General features: G+C 37.9%; 1 protein-coding gene across 3 annotated transcripts; it reads left to right on the plus strand.

The window, feature by feature from the left end:
- Positions 1 to 3,263: 3,263 nt before the first annotated feature.
- On the plus strand, positions 3,264 to 15,012 carry LOC106076698 (uncharacterized). Of its 3 annotated transcripts, none has more exons than XM_056040933.1 (3): positions 3,265 to 3,500; positions 6,161 to 6,212; positions 12,054 to 15,012. In XM_056040933.1, exons 2-3 carry the CDS (start codon positions 6,167 to 6,169, stop codon positions 13,016 to 13,018), a joined length of 1,011 nt encoding a protein of 336 aa, XP_055896908.1. In that variant the 5' UTR covers positions 3,265 to 3,500; positions 6,161 to 6,166; the 3' UTR covers positions 13,019 to 15,012. The 3 variants fall into 3 exon arrangements, with proteins under 3 accessions (XP_055896907.1, XP_055896908.1, XP_055896906.1); XM_056040931.1 differs by lacking the exon at positions 3,265 to 3,500 and adding an exon at positions 3,507 to 3,691; XM_056040932.1 differs by lacking the exon at positions 6,161 to 6,212 and having other exon boundaries at positions 3,264 to 3,500.
- Positions 15,013 to 19,770: the final 4,758 nt, after the last annotated feature.

Below are 19,770 nucleotides of genomic sequence, written 5' to 3' on the forward strand. Positions count from 1 at the left end.
GGTCTCGTTCTGAGGCTGCTTGCAACCAGGAGCTCTTTTCTATATTAGCTAAGGAAAGTTGACGCCTAAGCTTGTCTTTGAAGCGTTTCTGTTGAACGCCTCTGTTACGTCGACCACCTTTTAGCTCACCAAAAAAAAAGACTGCCTCCGGTATACGTTGGTCTCCTATACAGAATACGTGCCCTGCCCAGCGTAACTGTCGGACCATTATCTTTATTATTATTATTATTATTATTATAGCTTATATATAGCGCTACTTTCATGCTTATAGCATGCTCAGAGCGCTTTTGGTCCAATCTCATTTGTGGACCGGGGGGGCGGGGAGGGGGTATCTAGGAGTTGGTTTTCAGTAAACACAACTCTGCCCGAGTCGGGTGTCGAACCTCGAGCCCCCTTCTAGGTAGCCAAGCCAAGTTCAAGCACACTTGGCCTCTCGACCACGCTTCCCACCGAAATAAATCAATAAATTATAACAACTCGGTTGTTTTTGTGATTTAATATGTGTTGTCATCGAGCATGAGCTCGTATGCAGACTTTGATGGTTGGGTGAGTAGAATCGGTCGGAGATTCGATCGCAAAAGTCCAATATACAAAAAAGACAGAGCGAGTTGATGCAAGTGTTAAAATAAAATATACATTTTGCCTTTTTGGGTTGTAGCAGTCACTGTGGTAGAGGTGTCTAAGATATAGATGTATTAGTATATTTAAAACACTGTAAAAACAAAACAAAAAAAAGAATCTATTTTCCTTCTTTGTATAAACCAAAAAATAATAATAAAATGTGTTAATAATAATCTTTATTCTCCATAAGAAAATTTGTCTTCCACTTTGTGCATCACACCAAAAACCAAAATATACATTCACACCAGACTCACTCATAATTTACATGCAATGAATCATTTTCTTTATACAAAAAAAAAAATAATTGTTAAACTATATAATTGATGAGCAAGCATAAGAAAGAGGACAGGAAAGAGCAGGAAGACATCCGGGAAGGGACATAATATAAAATGTATATATTAATTAAAATAATGTTGTTAACAAACTATGATTTCTCCTTAAAAGTAGGACCGCCCCCCCCCCCCCCACTCAAAGGGTTTTAGATGGGAAGGGCAGTAGAGGTATTCACCCCCACACCCAATCGGCCAACAGGGGAACGACATAATAAAAAGATCGGTTAAAATATTATTAACAAGTTTTATTATATAGATACTTAATTGATTCTGTTAGCAAGCTGTGATTTCTACAAATAAATTGGACTGCCCCCCCCCCCTCGAAAGTTTATTGGGGGGGGGGGCGAGATTGATGCCGTCGACCCCACCAAATTGGCCAACATACTACAGGGGGGGGCGAAATAATCTAAAAATAGGTTGAAATATAAATAGCTAGTATATATTATTAACTTAAGTAATAATTTCATATACAAATTGTGTGAATTCTATACTAAAATTCGCCCCCCCCCCTTTTCGGAGGGGAAGGTCGCCCGAGTGGGGGGGGGGAGCAAACGCCCCTACCGCCCCCACTCCCCCCACTGGATCCGCCAGTGCTTGAACGTGAAGTTTTCTTCGTAGTGAGAGGCTGGCATACGTCGGAGGTGTCAATTTATGTCACGTGTTTATTGTGTTTGTTTGACTTGATGATCTTAATGAGATAATCTTGTGACATATGCAGGTTCGGAGGTGCCTTGATTATAGCTGAAACACTTCAATTTAACGAAGTAACAAAATGCTGATATGCTTTTCTGGAGTTTTAATTATTTAAAACTCAAACTTGAAATAATAAATGTATGTACAAATGATATATAAAGCAGATGCAGGACCTAATTTGAGCTAGGTAAAACTGTCCTCATTTTGTGAACAATAAAGTGTCACTAGGGACGTGACAGTGATATACATATTGTTATAATCTAAGGCAGGAACTTCTTTATAGACGCCTGAAGCTTGGTGGTAGCAAGGAGGCGCTTACAGCTTGTCTCCGGCAAGCTCTGATTGATGAAGAAGAACATCCGGAGACCTATAGTTAGACCTATGGAAAAACTAAACGTATCCAGGCATTGTCCATCCATTTTCCAATACAAATAGATGCATTGTTTAGTTTTGCAACACATATTTAAATTTTACATTTAAATCAACTTTGATATGGTCTGTCACAATTACGGAACATGATTTTTTACAATTGTCACAATTGTGGAACACGGTAAAAATGTCGGAACAAAGCCTATCTAAAGCATATATTTTATTAGTCTTGAAGTTCTTATCCTTTACATTAATTTTATTTGTATTAAAGCTTAAGATCCATTGCCACTTTTAGGTTCTTTACTTCTTCTTTCATTGTAATTGACATCACACTACCCTGATTTTCCGTACAAAGTTTTATTTTAAATTTAATGTATTGTCTTATTTTGTTTGTTATATTAAAATTATATATTATTGTTTATTATTATATAATATAATTATATTATTATATTATAATCGATATTATGATTTGTATTCAACTGTAGAAAAGCAATAATATTAACAATTAAACGAACAAGCCAAAAGAAAAAAAAAAGAAAACCTTATACTAACAAAAATTAATTAGACCTCTATATATTGTAGGCCGCCAGTTGGCCTATACAGCAGATATTTACATAATTTAACCTAATTAAATACAAAACATATTTATACACAAATAATAATTTGTTTTGGTTGAAGGGATAAATTAATTTCCCGCATTGCTATAGCTGTTTGATGCTTTGTGACTCTTAAAAAAAGATAAAAACTGGGTGAACATCTCTCAATTGTTTTTAATCAATTATTGGAAGGCCTAAATGTTTATGAAATCACGTTTTTTTCCACATCTATTCTTAATTAATCCGAAAATTGGGTGTATCATGCAGGTGATGGGTCATTATTATTTTAATAAAGCCTTAAGCCCTGACCCATGCGGTTCTCCTTGTACGTGAAAAATAATGGTCGATTCACACCTGTCAACTTTAACCTGGTGTCAAAATTAATCTTCCGCTGTGAAAAGAAAACATTTTTATTAGAAATGTAGAAAAATGGTACCGTTACAGTAGTTTAGCAGAAAATTTCAAACTAATTTCGACGAGCTGTTCCGCAAACATGCCTGTTCCGTAAACATGCCTGTTCCACAAATATGCCTGTTCCGTAATAGTGACTCGACTCTATTTACGTTTTAAAATGACATGTAAGGCTGACGACAATACAGCTCATACTGACTAAGCGTTATTTCGGGCGTGCTATTTTTGTCGAGTTACAAACATTTCAACAGAAAAGCCACTGGAGTGTGGTTTAGTTAGGGTTTGTTTTTGGAGGGATTGGGTTACAATATACAATCGTTTATCGCTATGTTCAGTTGGTAGTCGAAGCAATAAAATAACGTACGTTTAATAAATGCATTTGATTTAGCTGGTTGTTTCGGGATGAAATATAGGCTTTCTATGAAATGTTATTGTGAAGCTGCCCATTGGTTAACCTTAGGACCAAGTTACGTGAATTGTAAGTTTGCAGACATTCAGAATTTGTTTAACTTAACTAAATATATCATTTTAAGGATAGTGAAAAAGACTGAAATGACAACTTTTGAGAATGATTGTACTATAGCGCTTCCTTCATGCTGTAGCATGCTAGTCACATTGATTTGCATCACGCACACACACACCGAACCCCGTCTTCGCTCCTGGACTTTGGTAGGCTACATGTAGTTTTGCTTTACTTATTTTAAGGATGTTATGTAAATTGTTCTGGATTTATTGTAGTATTATGGAATCTAGCGACGATGTAGGCTTATTTTGGAGGAACATAGGGGCTATATTTATTACTTTTATTAAAATAAACATTTTTTTTTAAATCGGGAATACAGAGTCTACTAAGAATAATGTACCTCTGTGTTTCTTTTATATATCTGATCCAATTGTTTTGGAATTTATTGTTCTGTTCAAAACGCGCTTTTATTGCCAAGCAAGCGAGAAGCTATGTAACTTTGTAACAGTTATTAAAGTACGTATAGGACCCTTTTGTTTTAATTTTGAAAAGTCTTCATTAAACAAAGAAAAAATGTAAAGGCTAATAATTTAATATATATATATATATATATATATATATATATATATATCATGGGCGTAGCCAGGGGGGGGTTCTTGGGGTTCAAACCCCCCCCGAAATGAAATCCCCCCCCGCAGGGGGGGGGGGACGGAATTAAGTGACCGATTTTTGCTTTCATTTTATTTATTTTAGGTGAGATTTTAATACTAAATCATCACTTACCACAGCACAGCCGAGGCAGTTTTGAGTTAAAAACCCTCTACCAGGGGGTTTTGAGTTTAAATCCCCCTTCCAGGGGGTTTTGAGATTAAAAAAAAAACCTATCAGGGGGTTTTGAGATACAAATCCCTCTACCAGGGGGCTTTGAGTTTAAAAACCCCTACAGGGGGTTTTGAATTTTAAACCCCCTACCAGAGGTTTTTGCAGTTAAATCCCCCTCTTCTATAAAACAAAACAAAAAAAAATGCAAACAACAATCCCCAAATTCCAACAGCACAGTTGAGGAAGATTTTGATTTTAAAACCCCATCCAAAATTTACGATAACCCCATCTTCAATATAAAAAAAAAGCAAATTACACACTCAAAATTCTATGAGCGTAGCCAAAGGGGTTTTGAGTTTAACCCCCCTCCCCCTTCCAGTTGGGGTTTGAAGCTAAAAAGTACCTCTTCAATATAAAAAAAAGCAAATTACACACTATAAAATCTATGAGCGTAGCCAAAGGGGGTTTTGAGTTTAAATCCCCCTCCTCCAGATGGCTTTTTCTTTAAAGTTAAAAACCCCTCCAGATGGTTTTGAGTTTAAAATTCCCCTACAGAGCGTTTAGAGTTGAAAACCTCTCTCTTCAATATTATTTTAAAGCAAACTACAGTCACCAAATTCTATGATCGTAGCTAAATGGGGTTTTGAATTAAAAACAAAACAAAAAAAAAACTCCAGAAATTTCTTAGTTTAAAACCCCTCAACAGATGATTTGACGAAAAAACTTTCCTTATCGATATAAAATCTAAAGCGAAATACAGGCATGTAATTCCAAGAGCGTAGTCAAGAAAGGTTACAAATTTCTACCAGTGGCTTGGGCTCCATTAATTAAGTGTGAATAGTCTTCTGCCGAAATTGAAAATCATTAAATGTGTCTCAACAAAGATGGCTAAGACAGATTTTAGGAGTCAGTCATAGAGATCGGGTCTAAATCAAAGAAATCATATGCCGAACTGGGAGTCGAATCCTTAGTAAGGTTGTGACAGAGCGTCGCATGAGGTTTTGCGGGACATGTTTTCCGACAAAATGAATTACGCAAAATAAGAGTTGCGGAAACAGCTTGCCGGAAAATGCGTCGAACGGCGCGAGAGGGTCTAAGTCAGTAAGAATAGCACATTAGGTTTTTGAAATAAAACTTTTTAATAGCAAGATAATGCACTGTAGATACCTCAGAATATGCATTTTGTTGGCTTTGAATACCAGAAATAGTGCTCGGCGGCGGGGCTTCGCCCCGCGCTGGGGGAGCGCTGCGAACTCCCCCAGACCCCCTTGCTAGCAAGGGCGGGGAGTCTACAATAAACAATAAACGTCTTCCGAAAGGGTCAGAATGTAATAAAGATTAATTATGTACACAAACACACACATATATATATATATAATTCTTTTTCGCGGGGGGGGGGGGGAGTCGGGGGGAGGGGGCAAAACCCTCCCCGAAAAAAATCCTGGCTACGCCCATGATATATATATATATATATATATTTATACTCATGATATATTTGCTACATTTTTATAGTTTTATATCTTTTCCACACTTTGTTTCTTTTTCTGTAGATAATAAGCATTTTCTTTACATTTTTTACATTTCCCGAACACTTCAACAAATGGTAATTGAACATTTAAATCTTAAAAGACCTTTTTTTTCATTGAAATCTTCTTTAAAGATAGACCTTTATGTCATAGGCTCATGGCTTACTAGCGTAATAGGTACACATTCTTCTATAAGTCTCTGTCAGTTATCACCGATAAACATGTCTTGCAATAAGCTTTTACTTTAAACCCAATTTATAATAATATTTTGTATTAAGACAAGAATTGTTTTTAAAAGTCGTTTCATTCTTTTACTTCATACTAAAGGAATTTATGAGCCAACTTAATTCTTCATATTGGGAGCCAGGTCAACTTTTTGGTAAGTTATATGTAGGTCACTTTTGAGCAAAGTGAGAAAAAAAATGAAAAAAAAATGCTTTAAGAATAGTTTATCTAATAGAAAAAGCTCCACAATAATACTCCTCATTTACAAACCATATCTCGCATTACTGCAAGATTTGTCTCTCCTTTTCAATATAAACACACACACACAAATACCACTAATTAATTAATTAGTTATTTTAATTTTTGATTGATTCATATTTATTTAGGAACAATGAATAATTGTGTAAAGTTTAAACTTGATCCGACAGAGAGAAGTGGGAGAAATAAGGTGTACAAAAGTTGTACCAGACAGACAGGCAGACGGGGTAAACTGAAATAAGCTTTTTTTAAAAAAGAAAAACAGAGTGTCTCACTAAATAACAAAACCAGAGTGTCTCACTAAATAACATAACCATAGTGTCTCACTAAATAACAAAACCAGAGTGTCTCACTAAATAACATAACCATAGTGTCTCACTAAATAAAAAAAACACAGAGAGTCTCACTAAATAACAAAACCCAGAGTGTCTCACTAAATAACAAAACCCAGAGTGTCTCACTAAATAACAAAACCCAGAGTGTCTCACTAAATAACAAAACCAGAGTGTCTCACTAAATAACAAAACCCAGAGTGTCTCACTAAATAAAAAACCCAGAGTGTCTCACTAAATAACAAAACCAGAGTGTCTCACTAAATAACAAAACCAGAGTGTCTCACTAAATAACATAACCATAGTGTCTCACTAAAAAACAAAACCAGAGTGTCTCACTAAATAACATAACCATAGTGTCTCACTAAATAAAAAAAACACAGAGAGTCTCACTAAATAACAAAACCCAGAGTGTCTCACTAAATAACAAAACCCAGAGTGTCTCACTAAATAACAAAACCCAGAGTGTCTCACTAAATAACAAAACCAGAGTGTCTCACTAAATAACAAAACTAGAGCGTCTCACTAAATAACAAAACCAGAGCGTCTCACTAAATAACAAAACCAGAGTGTCTCACTAAATAACAAAACCAGAGTGTCTCACTAAATAACAAAACCAGAGTGTCTCACTAAATTATTAAATAACAAAATACTGTCACTGCAATTTAGAAAATGACCTCGTGTGAGCAATGTCATGCATGCATGTTATAAGTTTGTTTTTTTCGAATCATAGGTGACATCCTGGTGGAGCACTGGGATGTCATGTTTCTTTTCTTCAATGTCACATAGCATATGTAGGAGGTTTAAAAGTCCATGATTTCCAATTGGGGTTGGCCCATCTTCCTTTTTCATAGATACTACAGCAGCTGAGAGTGAGCTTAGTCACAATGCAATCTAATATTCTGATATTATAAATGCATTTATTGTATAACACCTCTATACAGAACTCCACATACACCTTCGGTGAAACTAGTTTCCTTCTTCTTCTTCCTCGTTCTCATTGTTATGGTGGAGTGTTCAGTTGACTAGACCAATATATGAGATGAACTGCGCTGTGGTTTCCACATCAGGGAGCTCTCCATATAGTTTGTGGTGATTTGGGGCCAGTGTATTGTACGGGCCTCTTGGTAAAGGGAGCCGTTTTGAAGGACATGGTCAGCATTCTCTGTTGACATTCCACATGGGCAGATTTCGCTGGTTCCAATTTTGAGCTTCGTACATATGTTGTCTCATTTTCTTGTGTCGAAAGATTAGACGTCGATCTTGTCGGAATAGCTTATAATAGGACCGTCAGGACATTCGTGTCACCAAATCTTGCTGTGGTGCAGAGTGTGGAACAGACCACCGCCTCATCATCACAAAACTAAACATTCGTATCCAACCAAAGAGACGTCCGCAAAAATCTAAACCCCTAAAAAGGCTAAACACGGCCAGCTTAGCAGATGACAAAACTGAAAAGTCGCTTGCAGATGCGATAGAGAACTGTCTCAAGTCCACCCTTCTAACTGAATCTAATGTAGATAAATTGGGAATGCTTCAAAGAAGCTATCTATAGCACAGCATTAAACATACTCGGTCCTATGGAGAGAAAGCATCAGGACTGGTTTGATGAAAACAGTACTGAGATCAGAAAACTATTAGACGAAAAGCACAAGCTCCACAAATTGTATCTGAACAACCCAAACTCCCAGTCCACTAAAGATGCATTCACTAACATCCGCAAAAATGTGCAAAAACAGCTACGCCTAATGCAAGATACCTGGCTTAGCAAGAAAGTGGAAACAATACAGGAATTTGCTGACAAGCACGATATGAAGAACTTCTACCATGTCATAAACGAAATCTATGGACCCACAAAGTCAGGCTCATCCCCTCTATTAAATGCTGATGGGACAATCCTATTGACAGATAAGGAAGAAATCCTAAAACTCTGGGCAGAGCACTTCGAGAAGGTTCTCAATACACCTTCCATCATAAATGAAGTGGCCATAGACAGGCTACAGCAAGTACCAATAAATGAAAAAATGGATGACCCCCCTACGCTAAAGGAAACCGATCTTGTAATTCAACAGCTCGCAAGCGGAAAAGCCCCAGGAGCTGACTCCGTTCCCGCAGAGGTCTACAAAAAAGGTGGATTAGCCCTGATTGAAAGACTTCATAAGCTCTTCTTAATTATGTGGGAAAAAGAGTCAATACCACAAGACTTTAAAGATGCCACAATTGTTCATTTATACAAGCGAAAAGGAAAGCGCCAGATCTGCGACAACCACAGAGAAATATCTTTTCTCTCTATTGCTGGGAAAATCCTTGCATGCATTCTACTAAATCGGCTCATGCAACACATAGAATATGGTCTACTACCAGAAAGCCAGTGCGGCTTCAGAAAAGAGCGTGGAACCATCGACATGATCTTTGCAGCAAGGCAGCTCCAGGAAAAATGTCAAGAACAAAATGCTGACCTGTTCTCAATATATGTCGACTTAACAAAGGCATTCGACACTGTTAGCAGAGAAGGACTCTGGAAGATCATGTCAAAGTATGGCTGTCCACAAACATTCATAACCATGGTGAGACTATTACATGATGGCATGAAGGCTCGTGTCCAAGAAAGTGGAGAACCATCATAGCCCTTCAAATGGGGTAAAACAAGGCTGTGTCCTAGCACCTACACTGTTCAGTATCATGTTCTCCGCTATGCTGACAGATGCATTCACAAATAGAGAAAACAACGGGATAAATATATCATACAGATTTGATGGTGGCCTATTCAACCCGAGGCGGCTTAAAGCAAAATCAAAAACAAATGCAGCAGTAATCAGAGACTTGCTATTTGCTGACGACTGTGCCCTAAATGCCTGCTCTGAAAACGATCTGCAAAGCATTGTCAGTGACTTCTCAAAAGCATGCTCAGACTTTGGCCTTACCATCAATACGAAAAAGACTGAAGTCTTATATCTACCTGCTTCTGGGAAAGCCTACTCGGATCCAAGCATCACTATAAATGGACAGGATATAAACGCAGTGGACGAATTCACATATCTTGGCAGCACACTCTCCAGAAATGGAAAAATCGATAGTAAAATCGACCTGCGTATCGCCAAGGCCAGTGCATCCTATGGCAGACTGTCTACAAATGTCTGGAACAGACGTGGTATCACCACAAACACAAAGCTAGGGGTCTATAGAGCCGTCATCCTCCCTACATTGCTCTATGCCTCAGAAACATAGACAGTGTTCAGTAAACATGCAAAGAAACTAAACCACTTCCACATGACATGTCTGAGAAAAATACTAGATGTCAAATGGCAAGACAAAATACCAGATACAGAAGTCCTTCGAAGAGCGGGTCTGCAAAGCATCCACACAATCCTGATGCAGTCCCAGCTGCGATGGGCAGGTCACGTCTACAGAATGGAAGACCACCGCATCCCTTAACGCCTCTTGTATGACCAACTAAGCAAAGGAAAGCGCTCGCAAGGTGGTCAAAGCGCTTCAGTGACACCCTCAAAGCTTTTCTGAAGGCGTTCAGCATAGACCTAGGCATCTGGGAGACAGAGGCACATGAGAGAGCATCATGGCGTCGTGCTGTGAAAACTGGCGCACACGTAGTTGAGGAAAAAAGAACAATGCTGGCAGAAGAAAAACGCCAGAAAAGAAAAGCAAAATAAACGACACTAGCTCCAGCTGGAATAACATGCCCAGTGTGCGGCCAAACATTCCGGGCGCACATAGGTCTCACCAGCCACATGAGGAGGCATAAAACCTCAGTGAAAAGCCCACAGCCCCCTGGATGACAAAGTGGTCATCATCGAACCACGATGGACGAACTATATATATACAGAACTCCGGTGAAACTAGTTTCCTTCTTCTTCTTCTTCGTTCTCATTTTCATGTTGAAGCGTTAAGATGACTAGACCAATATATGAGATGAACTGCGCTGTGGTTTCAACATCAGAGAGCTCTCCATATAGTTTGTGGTGATTTGAGGCCAGTATCTTGTACGGGCCTCTTGGTAAAGAGAGCCGTTTTGAAGGACATGGTCAGCATTCTCTGTTGACATTCCACATGGGCAGATTTCGCTGGTTCCAATTTTGAGCTTCGTACATATGTTGTCTCATTTTCTTGTGTCGAAAAATTAGACGTCGATCTTGTCGGAATAGCTTATAATAGCTTATAATTGGCATCATCTTTCCTGTGATTCTCATTTCTCATTTATTTTATTCACTATTAGTTTCTTCTAGACAAAGTGTAATTATTAATAGTGTTTTTGTTCTCCCACATTTTGCGAGTGTGTCAGCCCTCTCATTTCCTTCTAGTTCTATATGTGCTGGTATTCATAGGTTCCACTAACAGGTCAAAAGTCTTCTGTCGTGAGCCTTATTATGTGGTAGATTCTATGGCAAATAAATTGTTGCTAAGCATAATATTTTCAATAAATCATCATTCGGTGTGGATCATAGTACTTGACACTGTGGTGTATGCAACGCGTAAGGTGAGAGGTTCTGACAAATTATAAAACACAAAACAATCTTTTACTAGGTTATAATATTTTGCAAATTGAAGATTATATGCTTTTCTCCTCCTCACCGAAAAAAAAAAGGATTTTTCTATGAACGCTTATTTCGAATTATGGCTGGTTGCCTGGTCGTGAAGAATGTTCTCGGTACATTTTGTCTTGATGGTCCCTGGTTCGAGCACCCCCCCTCCCTATTGCGTTTCCATGCCATCCTGAGGGAGGTTTTGACTAGGATGTATGATCTTCGATTTTGTGAGAACATCCGATACATGCAAAAGAAACAAATACTGAAAGGTCTGATTCATATATATATATATATATATATATATATATAAGTCTTTTTTTTTTGAAGGCGTAAAAAATGAACACATTTGCTGTGGCTGAAACCTTACTCGCCAAAACTCTGAGCGCAGAAAAAAAAAAGACTGCGCTATCCAAAACGTCCTGCCTTGTGTGGGGAAAGCTATCCAATCGCCTTTTTTTTGTGTAGACCAGGCTACGCCAGACGTCCTGCTTTGAGTTGTCCAGACTTCAATAAACGTCCTGCTTCGTGTGGGCCAGGCTACACGAAACGTCCTGCTTTGTGTGGGTCAGGCTTAGCTAAAATGTTCTTCTTGCTTGAGCCAGGCTACGCTAAATGATCACTTGTGTTGGCCAGGCTACGCTAAAATGTCTTGCCTCGTGTGTGCCAGGCTACGTCAAAAATTCTTGCTTCTTGTGGGCCAGTCTCTACCAAACGTCCTGCTTTGTGTGGGCCAGGCTTCTGTATTTAATTTAAAAAAAAAAGCGATTCCGAGCTACTTAACATATTTGCTATAATATTGGTTTTCTCACAGATATTGTTACTCTTTAAGAAAACAGATCAATGCAATCTAATTCTTTATTACAGGTGATAATGAGACACAGATGTGCAGTCAAGGAGAAGCGAATTTACATAAACATCTAAATGGGTGTACCAAAAATCCTGGCCATACATATTTTAGACCCATCGATAAGTTCACAATAAAAGATCTCCCACAAAATCATCGTGACAATGACCTTTTCAACTTTGTCAAAGCTGCAGCTGACTTGACAGTTCGAGTTGATGTTCCAATGATCAGCCCCTATAGACCTGAGCATTGGCCCAATACGAAAATACCGTACCCGTTCTTCAAAGACAAAGGGAAGAAACTTCTGCGGACAGGTAGCGGGGAAATAAATGTGCATAAATATAAAAACGGCGTGAAATTGATTTGGCTGCTAGATCTTTCAAAAGAGAGGATGTATAACCAGGCAATAAAATGTCCATGTAGAAAATGTCAACTTTCAGAACATCCTAACACAGTCTGGTATGAGGTATTAGTGACAACAGCCAGACATGTTGTCTTTGACGACATCGAGGCCAGGGAAACGTCTCTAAGATTGTTTTACGACAAACAAGATAGCCCCGTAGTGAGATTAGACGGAGTCAGTATCTTTAGTGCAAACACTGAATTTGACAGTGCAATATTGCAATGTGCCACTTGTGACGTAAGCATCGGGGAAAAACTTTTCCGCCTTAAAGAAAAGCATCTTCGTTTTCGAAACAAAGTCATTGAGATATACGCGCTAAGATCTAATGACGACTTTAACTTTCTGGTTTCGCATCCTCATGGATGTACCAAACAGGTCAGTTTTGGTCAGTGGAAGAACTACTACAAGATGCGACTTGATGACAGAGAACGAGATTTGAGAAAACTGACCTACACGACCAGTACATGTCCAGGAAGCAGTGGCGCCAGGGTCTACAGTCTTGGCTACTGTGATCACGTCCATAGTGGGACATTGTTGTCTGGTCTTAATTATAGCAGTACAGGATGCTATCATATCCTTTAAAGTGAATGATGGACTTTACCTTCGAAATATAATCCTCGTGTTCAATGAGACGAGCATGTTTAGAATCAAGTTGAAAAAATAATTAAAAATTGTATATATAATGTAAACAAGTGAGTTCGGACATAAGTAACGGGCTCAAATTTACATTGCAGACTGGAAATTTGAAAGCAACTTCTTAGGAGATCCCTGAGTGAACGTCATTCTAATGGTAACCTAACATAAGTTTTGGCAAGTTAAGGCAACTTCTCTTTAAATCGTTAATATACAGTGGGTACCTGACATTAGTTGGGGAAAGGTAAAGGCGGTTGGTCGTTGTGCCACGTTATTCGTAGGCCACATAAACAGATGACCTTTACCTTACCTGCCCGATAGATCGCAAGATCTGAAAGGGGAACTTTACTTTCCAAGTGGGTCACTTAGCTCCATTAAGGCAATGACCTAACGCAATTATAACAAACGCTACCTTGTCCGGCTGTATTGGCGCTGCTCGTTAACAGGAGGACGTCAATGAATCTCTCTTTTTATAATCGTGTCTTATTTGTTATTATTACTATTATTATTATGTTAGCAATGAACGAGAAGTTATTCTCTGGCGCTGCCAGGGTCGAGTTTCGCTAAATAGAAACAAAAATTCATCGTAGTCCCTTTAACAGTTTCCACTGAGGAATTTTCTGGTGATGTGGCAGGTCTGCAGCAGTACCGCCCTCTGACAGGCAACGACGATTATTATTATTATTATAATTTTAATTATTATTATACAAAATTATTACATGTAACGTAATTAAACTAACTACTTGAATGCAGGAGACCCGCTAGTTGCCCACTTTTAAGGTTTACTGATGACATTAAGCTCTTCAAAATCGACACTAACAGTTGGGGAAGAGGCCAGGATAGATACACACGGAAAGCAAGCCTACAGTACGGGACCTGTGTTGCATAGACACAAGAAGTAGAAAAAAGGGAAATTCTCATACAGTTAATCTTCTAAAGCGATGTTGTTGTTTTTTATCTTTGTATTTATTTTGGGTCTGTTGATAAAGGGCACGTATCCCGTATGGGGGACCAACGTATGCCAAAGGCAGACTTTTTTGTGAGCTAAAAGGTGGTCGACGTAAAAGAGGTGCCCCACTGAAAAGCATCAAAGACCAGCTTAGGCGTCAACTTGCCTTAGTTGACGTGGAAGTGAGCAACTGGCTGCATTCGGCCTCAGAACGATACAGCTGGAGGTCACTCACAAAGGCCGCGGGATACACATTTGAGGCCAAAAGAAAATCAGCTTCCGAGGACAGACGCAGACGGCGAAAAAAAAATCTAAATCAACCACCTGCGGACAATGGTTGTGCTTGCGCTGGATGTGGCAAAATATGTAGGTCACAGTTGGGGCTGCGCAGCCACCGGCATTACTGAATTCCTCACTGATCTTTGGACTCGAAGACAAGCCTTATTATTATTATTATTATTGACAAAGTATGCAGTCCTGGAGAAAATGGTCAACATTCTCTGGTGACACTCCACAGGGGCATGTTTCGCCAACTCAGATTTCATTCTTTCGGGATATCTGTTGTCTTATTTTGTTGTATCCTGTACTAGGTGAAATTTTATATGCTGACCGTATACATAGATACACTTTATTACCGCAAAGGGCCCTCTACAAGAAACGTTCTATTAATGCGCAGAGAAATAAATTTATAACTAAAACCTATCTATCTAAAGTTACTTAAGTTTGTAGACAATGTATTGCAATAAAAAAAAATGTAGGAAACAATGGAAAGTCTAACTGTATATCAATTTGTCCCTTTCGAGAGTAAAGTCTCCTATAATTATCAAATATTTGTTTACGTTTTATTCCCGATTCAACATTTTTTGTTTCTCCTTTATTTGTGTATTCTTTGTCACCAATTACTAAAAATAAAGATAGATATATATATATATATACATGTTCAATAGGCGATATACCATTCATGAAATGTTTTAATAAATACAGAACATTCAAACCATGTTTCTTTTATTTAATTAATGTGAATACATTTTTTGCTTGTGTATTATTTATGACATGAACTCAATTACTCCTGCCCCGTTTACAAACAACAACAACAGAAACAAAAAGCTATAAAATAGAAAATTCAAGTATCTATTGGGAAGATGATGTAAATGTCATGTTTTTCGGTCGCCCAAGGCTAGCAAGTGTATCGTTTTGGCCAATACAAGGATCAGCCCGCTTTTACTTCCCTGACGCACTTCGATTTCTCGAGTTTGCTGGGCTCTTAAATTTCTGAAATTCAAAATCTCTGTCGTCATTGGAATTCGATCGATCCGCAGTACCACAGAGCCATTACCCCTGCCCTTCCCCCCTCCAAACAGCTATAAAATAACATAACACAGAATGATTTAGGAGTGAATATCTCAGAAACGGTATTGCTAGATGACTAGATGAGGAAGCTGTCCCTTACTGAAGGTAACGTCCTGTTGTTACGAAGTTTATATCAATTCACTCTGTCTGTGTGGCAAAAAGTGTTAACACATTATTTCTCTTGCACCAAATCTCGGATCAAGCTGAAATTTGGCACAATTATTTCTTTTACCTGACAACACAAGAATCGATTTTTTAAAAATATTAATTAACTATTGGTAATTAATTGTTTTGTTTGGTATTTCGATCAAGGGAAAGAAGCTTTATTTGACTGAAGTGGTGGTAAAACCTGAGTTAGTCCCCTTTAAAGGTCGCTGCTCTAAATTGTAATGAACAATGAAAAATACATATTTGTACAATCGTCTTTAGTAGAGTGGTTAGCACGTCTACCAGAGGAGGTGTGAACGAAGAGTACGAATTCAGGTCTTTCCTTTTTTTTTTGTGTGAATGCTTTTAAAAACCATTTATGGTAAAAAAAAAACACCCAGATATCCCTTTCTTTGTTCCCCCCCCCCCCCACACACACACACACATTTTCCAACTGGTCTATAAAGAAAGCTTTAACATGAAATAGCACTAAACAAAAACAATCAGTAAAAATATTATTAATCACACAGAATTGCTGTTGGTCTAGATGTATTATAAATTTAATGACAAGACTGATCCAAACTAATTGATACAATTAAACTTTATATAAGCTTTGTTTATTTTTCAAAGTATTTTTTTTTAGTTTTTTCTTGTTTATAGTAATGTAGCAGATCATTTGGCTCATTGGGGGGGGGGGTAACTGGTAAGGCATCTGATCTCCAAAGCGAATGGTCGCAAGTTCAAATCCAATGAAGACTTGATGTTGGAGCTTTGGGATTGGATTCACAGGGCACTTGTGAGATGACCTAAATCTACTAGGTACCTGACACACATTGTGGAAGTGACAACCGAATTTTTATTTTCTATAACTTAAGTCCATGATTAACAAATATTATATTGAAAAACATAACAGTCAAATGTCTAACTCGTAATTTCTCGAAATAAATTTATATGATAGAGAAACATAACCTTATCAGATAACATTAATGATGTGACAATAACTCTTCTTTCTCTAGAGCACCAAAAAGCTCGTAAACAAAGTATACCAATGTGCCTACATCAGACTACATCTCCTTGTCTTGTTGTTATGTATCTTTTGTCTACTAAATTCCATCTCCTCTGTACTCTCCGCTTAAAATCATTCTCTTAAAGGTTATTTCTACTTGCAATAGAGCGACACAATTTGGGGTTATAATTCTAAACTCTTTAAACACACGTAGGCCTATGTGGGAGTTGCTTTTAACAAATATTCAAGGTGCTAAAAAATGTATTTACTTAATATAAAGGTATAAACGATTGGCTTATTGAATATTTTCACTATATGCTTAATAAAGTCAGCTGAATACATCACAAAGCCACTTCATAGTTTTTCTACCATGTATGGTAAATCTACAATATTCTATATACTAAGCAATAACAAAGAAATATTCATCGACTATTAAGAGCTGATAATCAGATTGACAAGCAATAAACACAAGTGCAATTATCTTATTTGATAGGCATCCATAATGTATATAGAGCGAGTACGCAGTGCCACCAGTAGATCTCTTCTCAAATAGTGAGTAGTTCACTTAAGTTCACTAAATCATTGCTAGTTCACTAGTGTTAATGTATAGTTCACTCGACGTAAGTAGCTCCGCTGTAATTATATCCGGACTTGCCGCTACCACTATGCACGATTTCTGATCCCCACACAATATTGTATCCCAGACATTGTACACAGGCGCCACTGCTTCCAGGGCAGGTACAAACATTGTAGGTAAATTTGGAAAATTCTTGATTTCCTGAATTTACCTTTTTCTCCCAATTACCGAAACTGACCTGTTTGGGGTAGCCGTGAGGGTGTGAAACTATAAACGCTAGTTTTTTTGTGTTCTTACTGTTTTTATATTTTTCAATTATTTTATCACTGAGAGATTCGAACCGCTGCCATAACATTTCAAGAGTGTTGCCCAGACTCTTGTCACACGTGACGCTCTTCAGTTCACACAGATCGTAGCTTGCGTTCACTCCCATTATTCTAAACTTGTCTAAAGTAGCACATTCGCTGCTCTCGCTGTCGTAAAAGAGGCTAATTTTCGTATGAATGGCCTCGTTCTCATCAAAAACAACATGGGTTGCTGTGGAAACATAGAACTCCCACCAAACATCGCTGGGCGAGTCCGAGTCTTGACAGTTGCTGCACCAACACTTTGTGTAATCTCTTTTTTTCTCGTATTCCTTATCAAAATGTATTCCCTTACTGTAGTGAAGTACATAGCTCACAATACCAGATCCTATTCGACATAAATGTGTTTGGCCTCTGTTGTTATAAAACGGGTATTTATTACTTGTACCTGGCCAACACTCGGGCCTGTTTGGACTGATCATCTTAACATCGATTTTTACAGTCAGGTCTGCAGTTGCTTTGATATAGTCATACACATCTTGGTCACAATGGTCATCTGGAAGGTGTTTGAAAGATAACTCTTGGATGGGTATAAACTTTACATGACCTTGATTTTTTTGGCATTTTTTGTTATCTGTTTGCAGATTTCCATCTTCGGAAACGAAAGTCTCATGGTCTCCTGTAAGAAAAACGTTATTTGAACTTAAAACTTTATAATAAATTGTATAGAAAAACACTCCTACCATGTAAATATTAGAGATAAATGTAGTTGAAATTATAAGCAGACAAATGTGCTTACCAATGAGTTGGTCAAAATCATCTGTGTTCTCTGGCTCTGACACATCGTCTAGATATTCCATAAATACAAGAAAATAACAGCACAATATCAAATTTTTATTAATGTATTTAATAATTAGAGAGGATTAGTACAGCGTTTGAACCCCACGATGAGCTGCTTACTACTGTCACACAAACACAAAAAAAAAACGCAAATTGAAATGCTGTCACCATATTAAAAGGTCCTGAGGGCCCTCAAAGACCTTCCTTCAGGGAACAGTATCAGGAAAAATACCAGGAAAAAGAAGAGGTACAGAAAGCGATGGGAAGATAACATAAAAGAATGGACGGGACTGCCATTGAAAGAGATTCTGTTCAAGAGAAAAGACAAAGAGGAATGGAGAAAGACGATCAACAGATCTTGTGTGGTGCCTCAAAAGTCAAACAGACTAAGGGATAGGTGAAGGTGAACCTTGTGCGTAGAAATACCACATTGTCCTATTTCCCCAAATTATCTCCCTTTATAGAAGTCTTTTAGATTATTTCAGATGTGAACTTAAATTATACTTTTATTTTTAAAATGATTATAAAGTATTATTCGGAATACGCCTTAACTTTAATGAACGTAATATTTATTATTTATATAATAAGATTAGATGCGATAATTTTAATTGGTCCAATCAAATGCAATTCAGTTTGACTGCAATTGACCACCTCAGCGTAATTACTGTAACAATAACAATAATAGATGCAAATACAAAGAACATTCGCATAGCACTAATAATCCCACTCACAGTCAGCGGTTAATGAATTAGACTTCTGTGTACTTCTCGATGAAGCTTTACCTATCTGCGTCTCCCTTACTATGTAATGAAGAATTTGGCCATTTTAAAAACATTTTTTTATATATATAAAAGAGAGTTGGGTGATTTTAAATTATCATATTTAATTTCATTAAATAATAATAATAATTTTATTTATAAAGCGCTGTTAACAAACAAAATGTAGGCTCAAGGCGCTGTAACAACATTACAAACATAAACACAACTGCTAGAATAACAGTTAATCTAAAAAAGTTTTAAACAAGTAGGTCTTAATGTTCTTCTTAAAAGTGGTATAGCATGTTGTCTGTCTGAGATCAATGGGGAGTGAGTTCCAAACCTTTGGTCCGTGAACTGAAAAAGCACGCAGACCGTAGCTTTTGAGGGAGAAACGTGGCACTACTAAAAGCGTTGAGTCCATTGAGCGCAGGTTTCTCTGGGGGACATATGGAGTAATCAGTTCGCTAAGGTACAAGGGCATCTCATTGTTATATATACACTGATGACAAAGTGTGGCAACCTTGTAATCGATTCTCGCTTTCACGGGAAGCCAATGGAGCGTGCGCAAGAGCGTAGTAGCAGAATCTTGTCTAGTTTTTTTAAGGACTATTCGAGCGGCGTTGTTCTGTATACGTTGCAGCTTGGCTATTTTGTCATCAGGTATACCTGCTAGCACGGCGTTGCAGTAGTCAAGGCGGGAGAGTATGAATGCCACAGCTAGCGTTTTTGTTGACTCCGTTGTTAAATATGGTCGGATCTGGCCTAATCT

The sequence above is a fragment of the Biomphalaria glabrata genome, chromosome 9 (assembly GCF_947242115.1).
Source record: "Biomphalaria glabrata chromosome 9, xgBioGlab47.1, whole genome shotgun sequence".
NCBI lineage: Eukaryota > Metazoa > Mollusca > Gastropoda > Planorbidae > Biomphalaria > Biomphalaria glabrata.

Excerpts from the sequence above, each read along its gene's own strand:
- LOC106076698 (XM_056040931.1), top strand. The coding sequence starts at position 3,575 with ATGACAACTTTTGAGAATGATTGTACTATAGCGCTTCCTTCATGCTGT. Across the intron at positions 3,692-6,160 it reads GTCTTCGCTCCTGGACTTTG|GAATTTATGAGCCAACTTAA; the intron begins GTAGGCTACATG and ends TTCATACTAAAG. Across the intron at positions 6,213-12,053 it reads GGAGCCAGGTCAACTTTTTG|GTGATAATGAGACACAGATG; the intron begins GTAAGTTATATG and ends TCTTTATTACAG.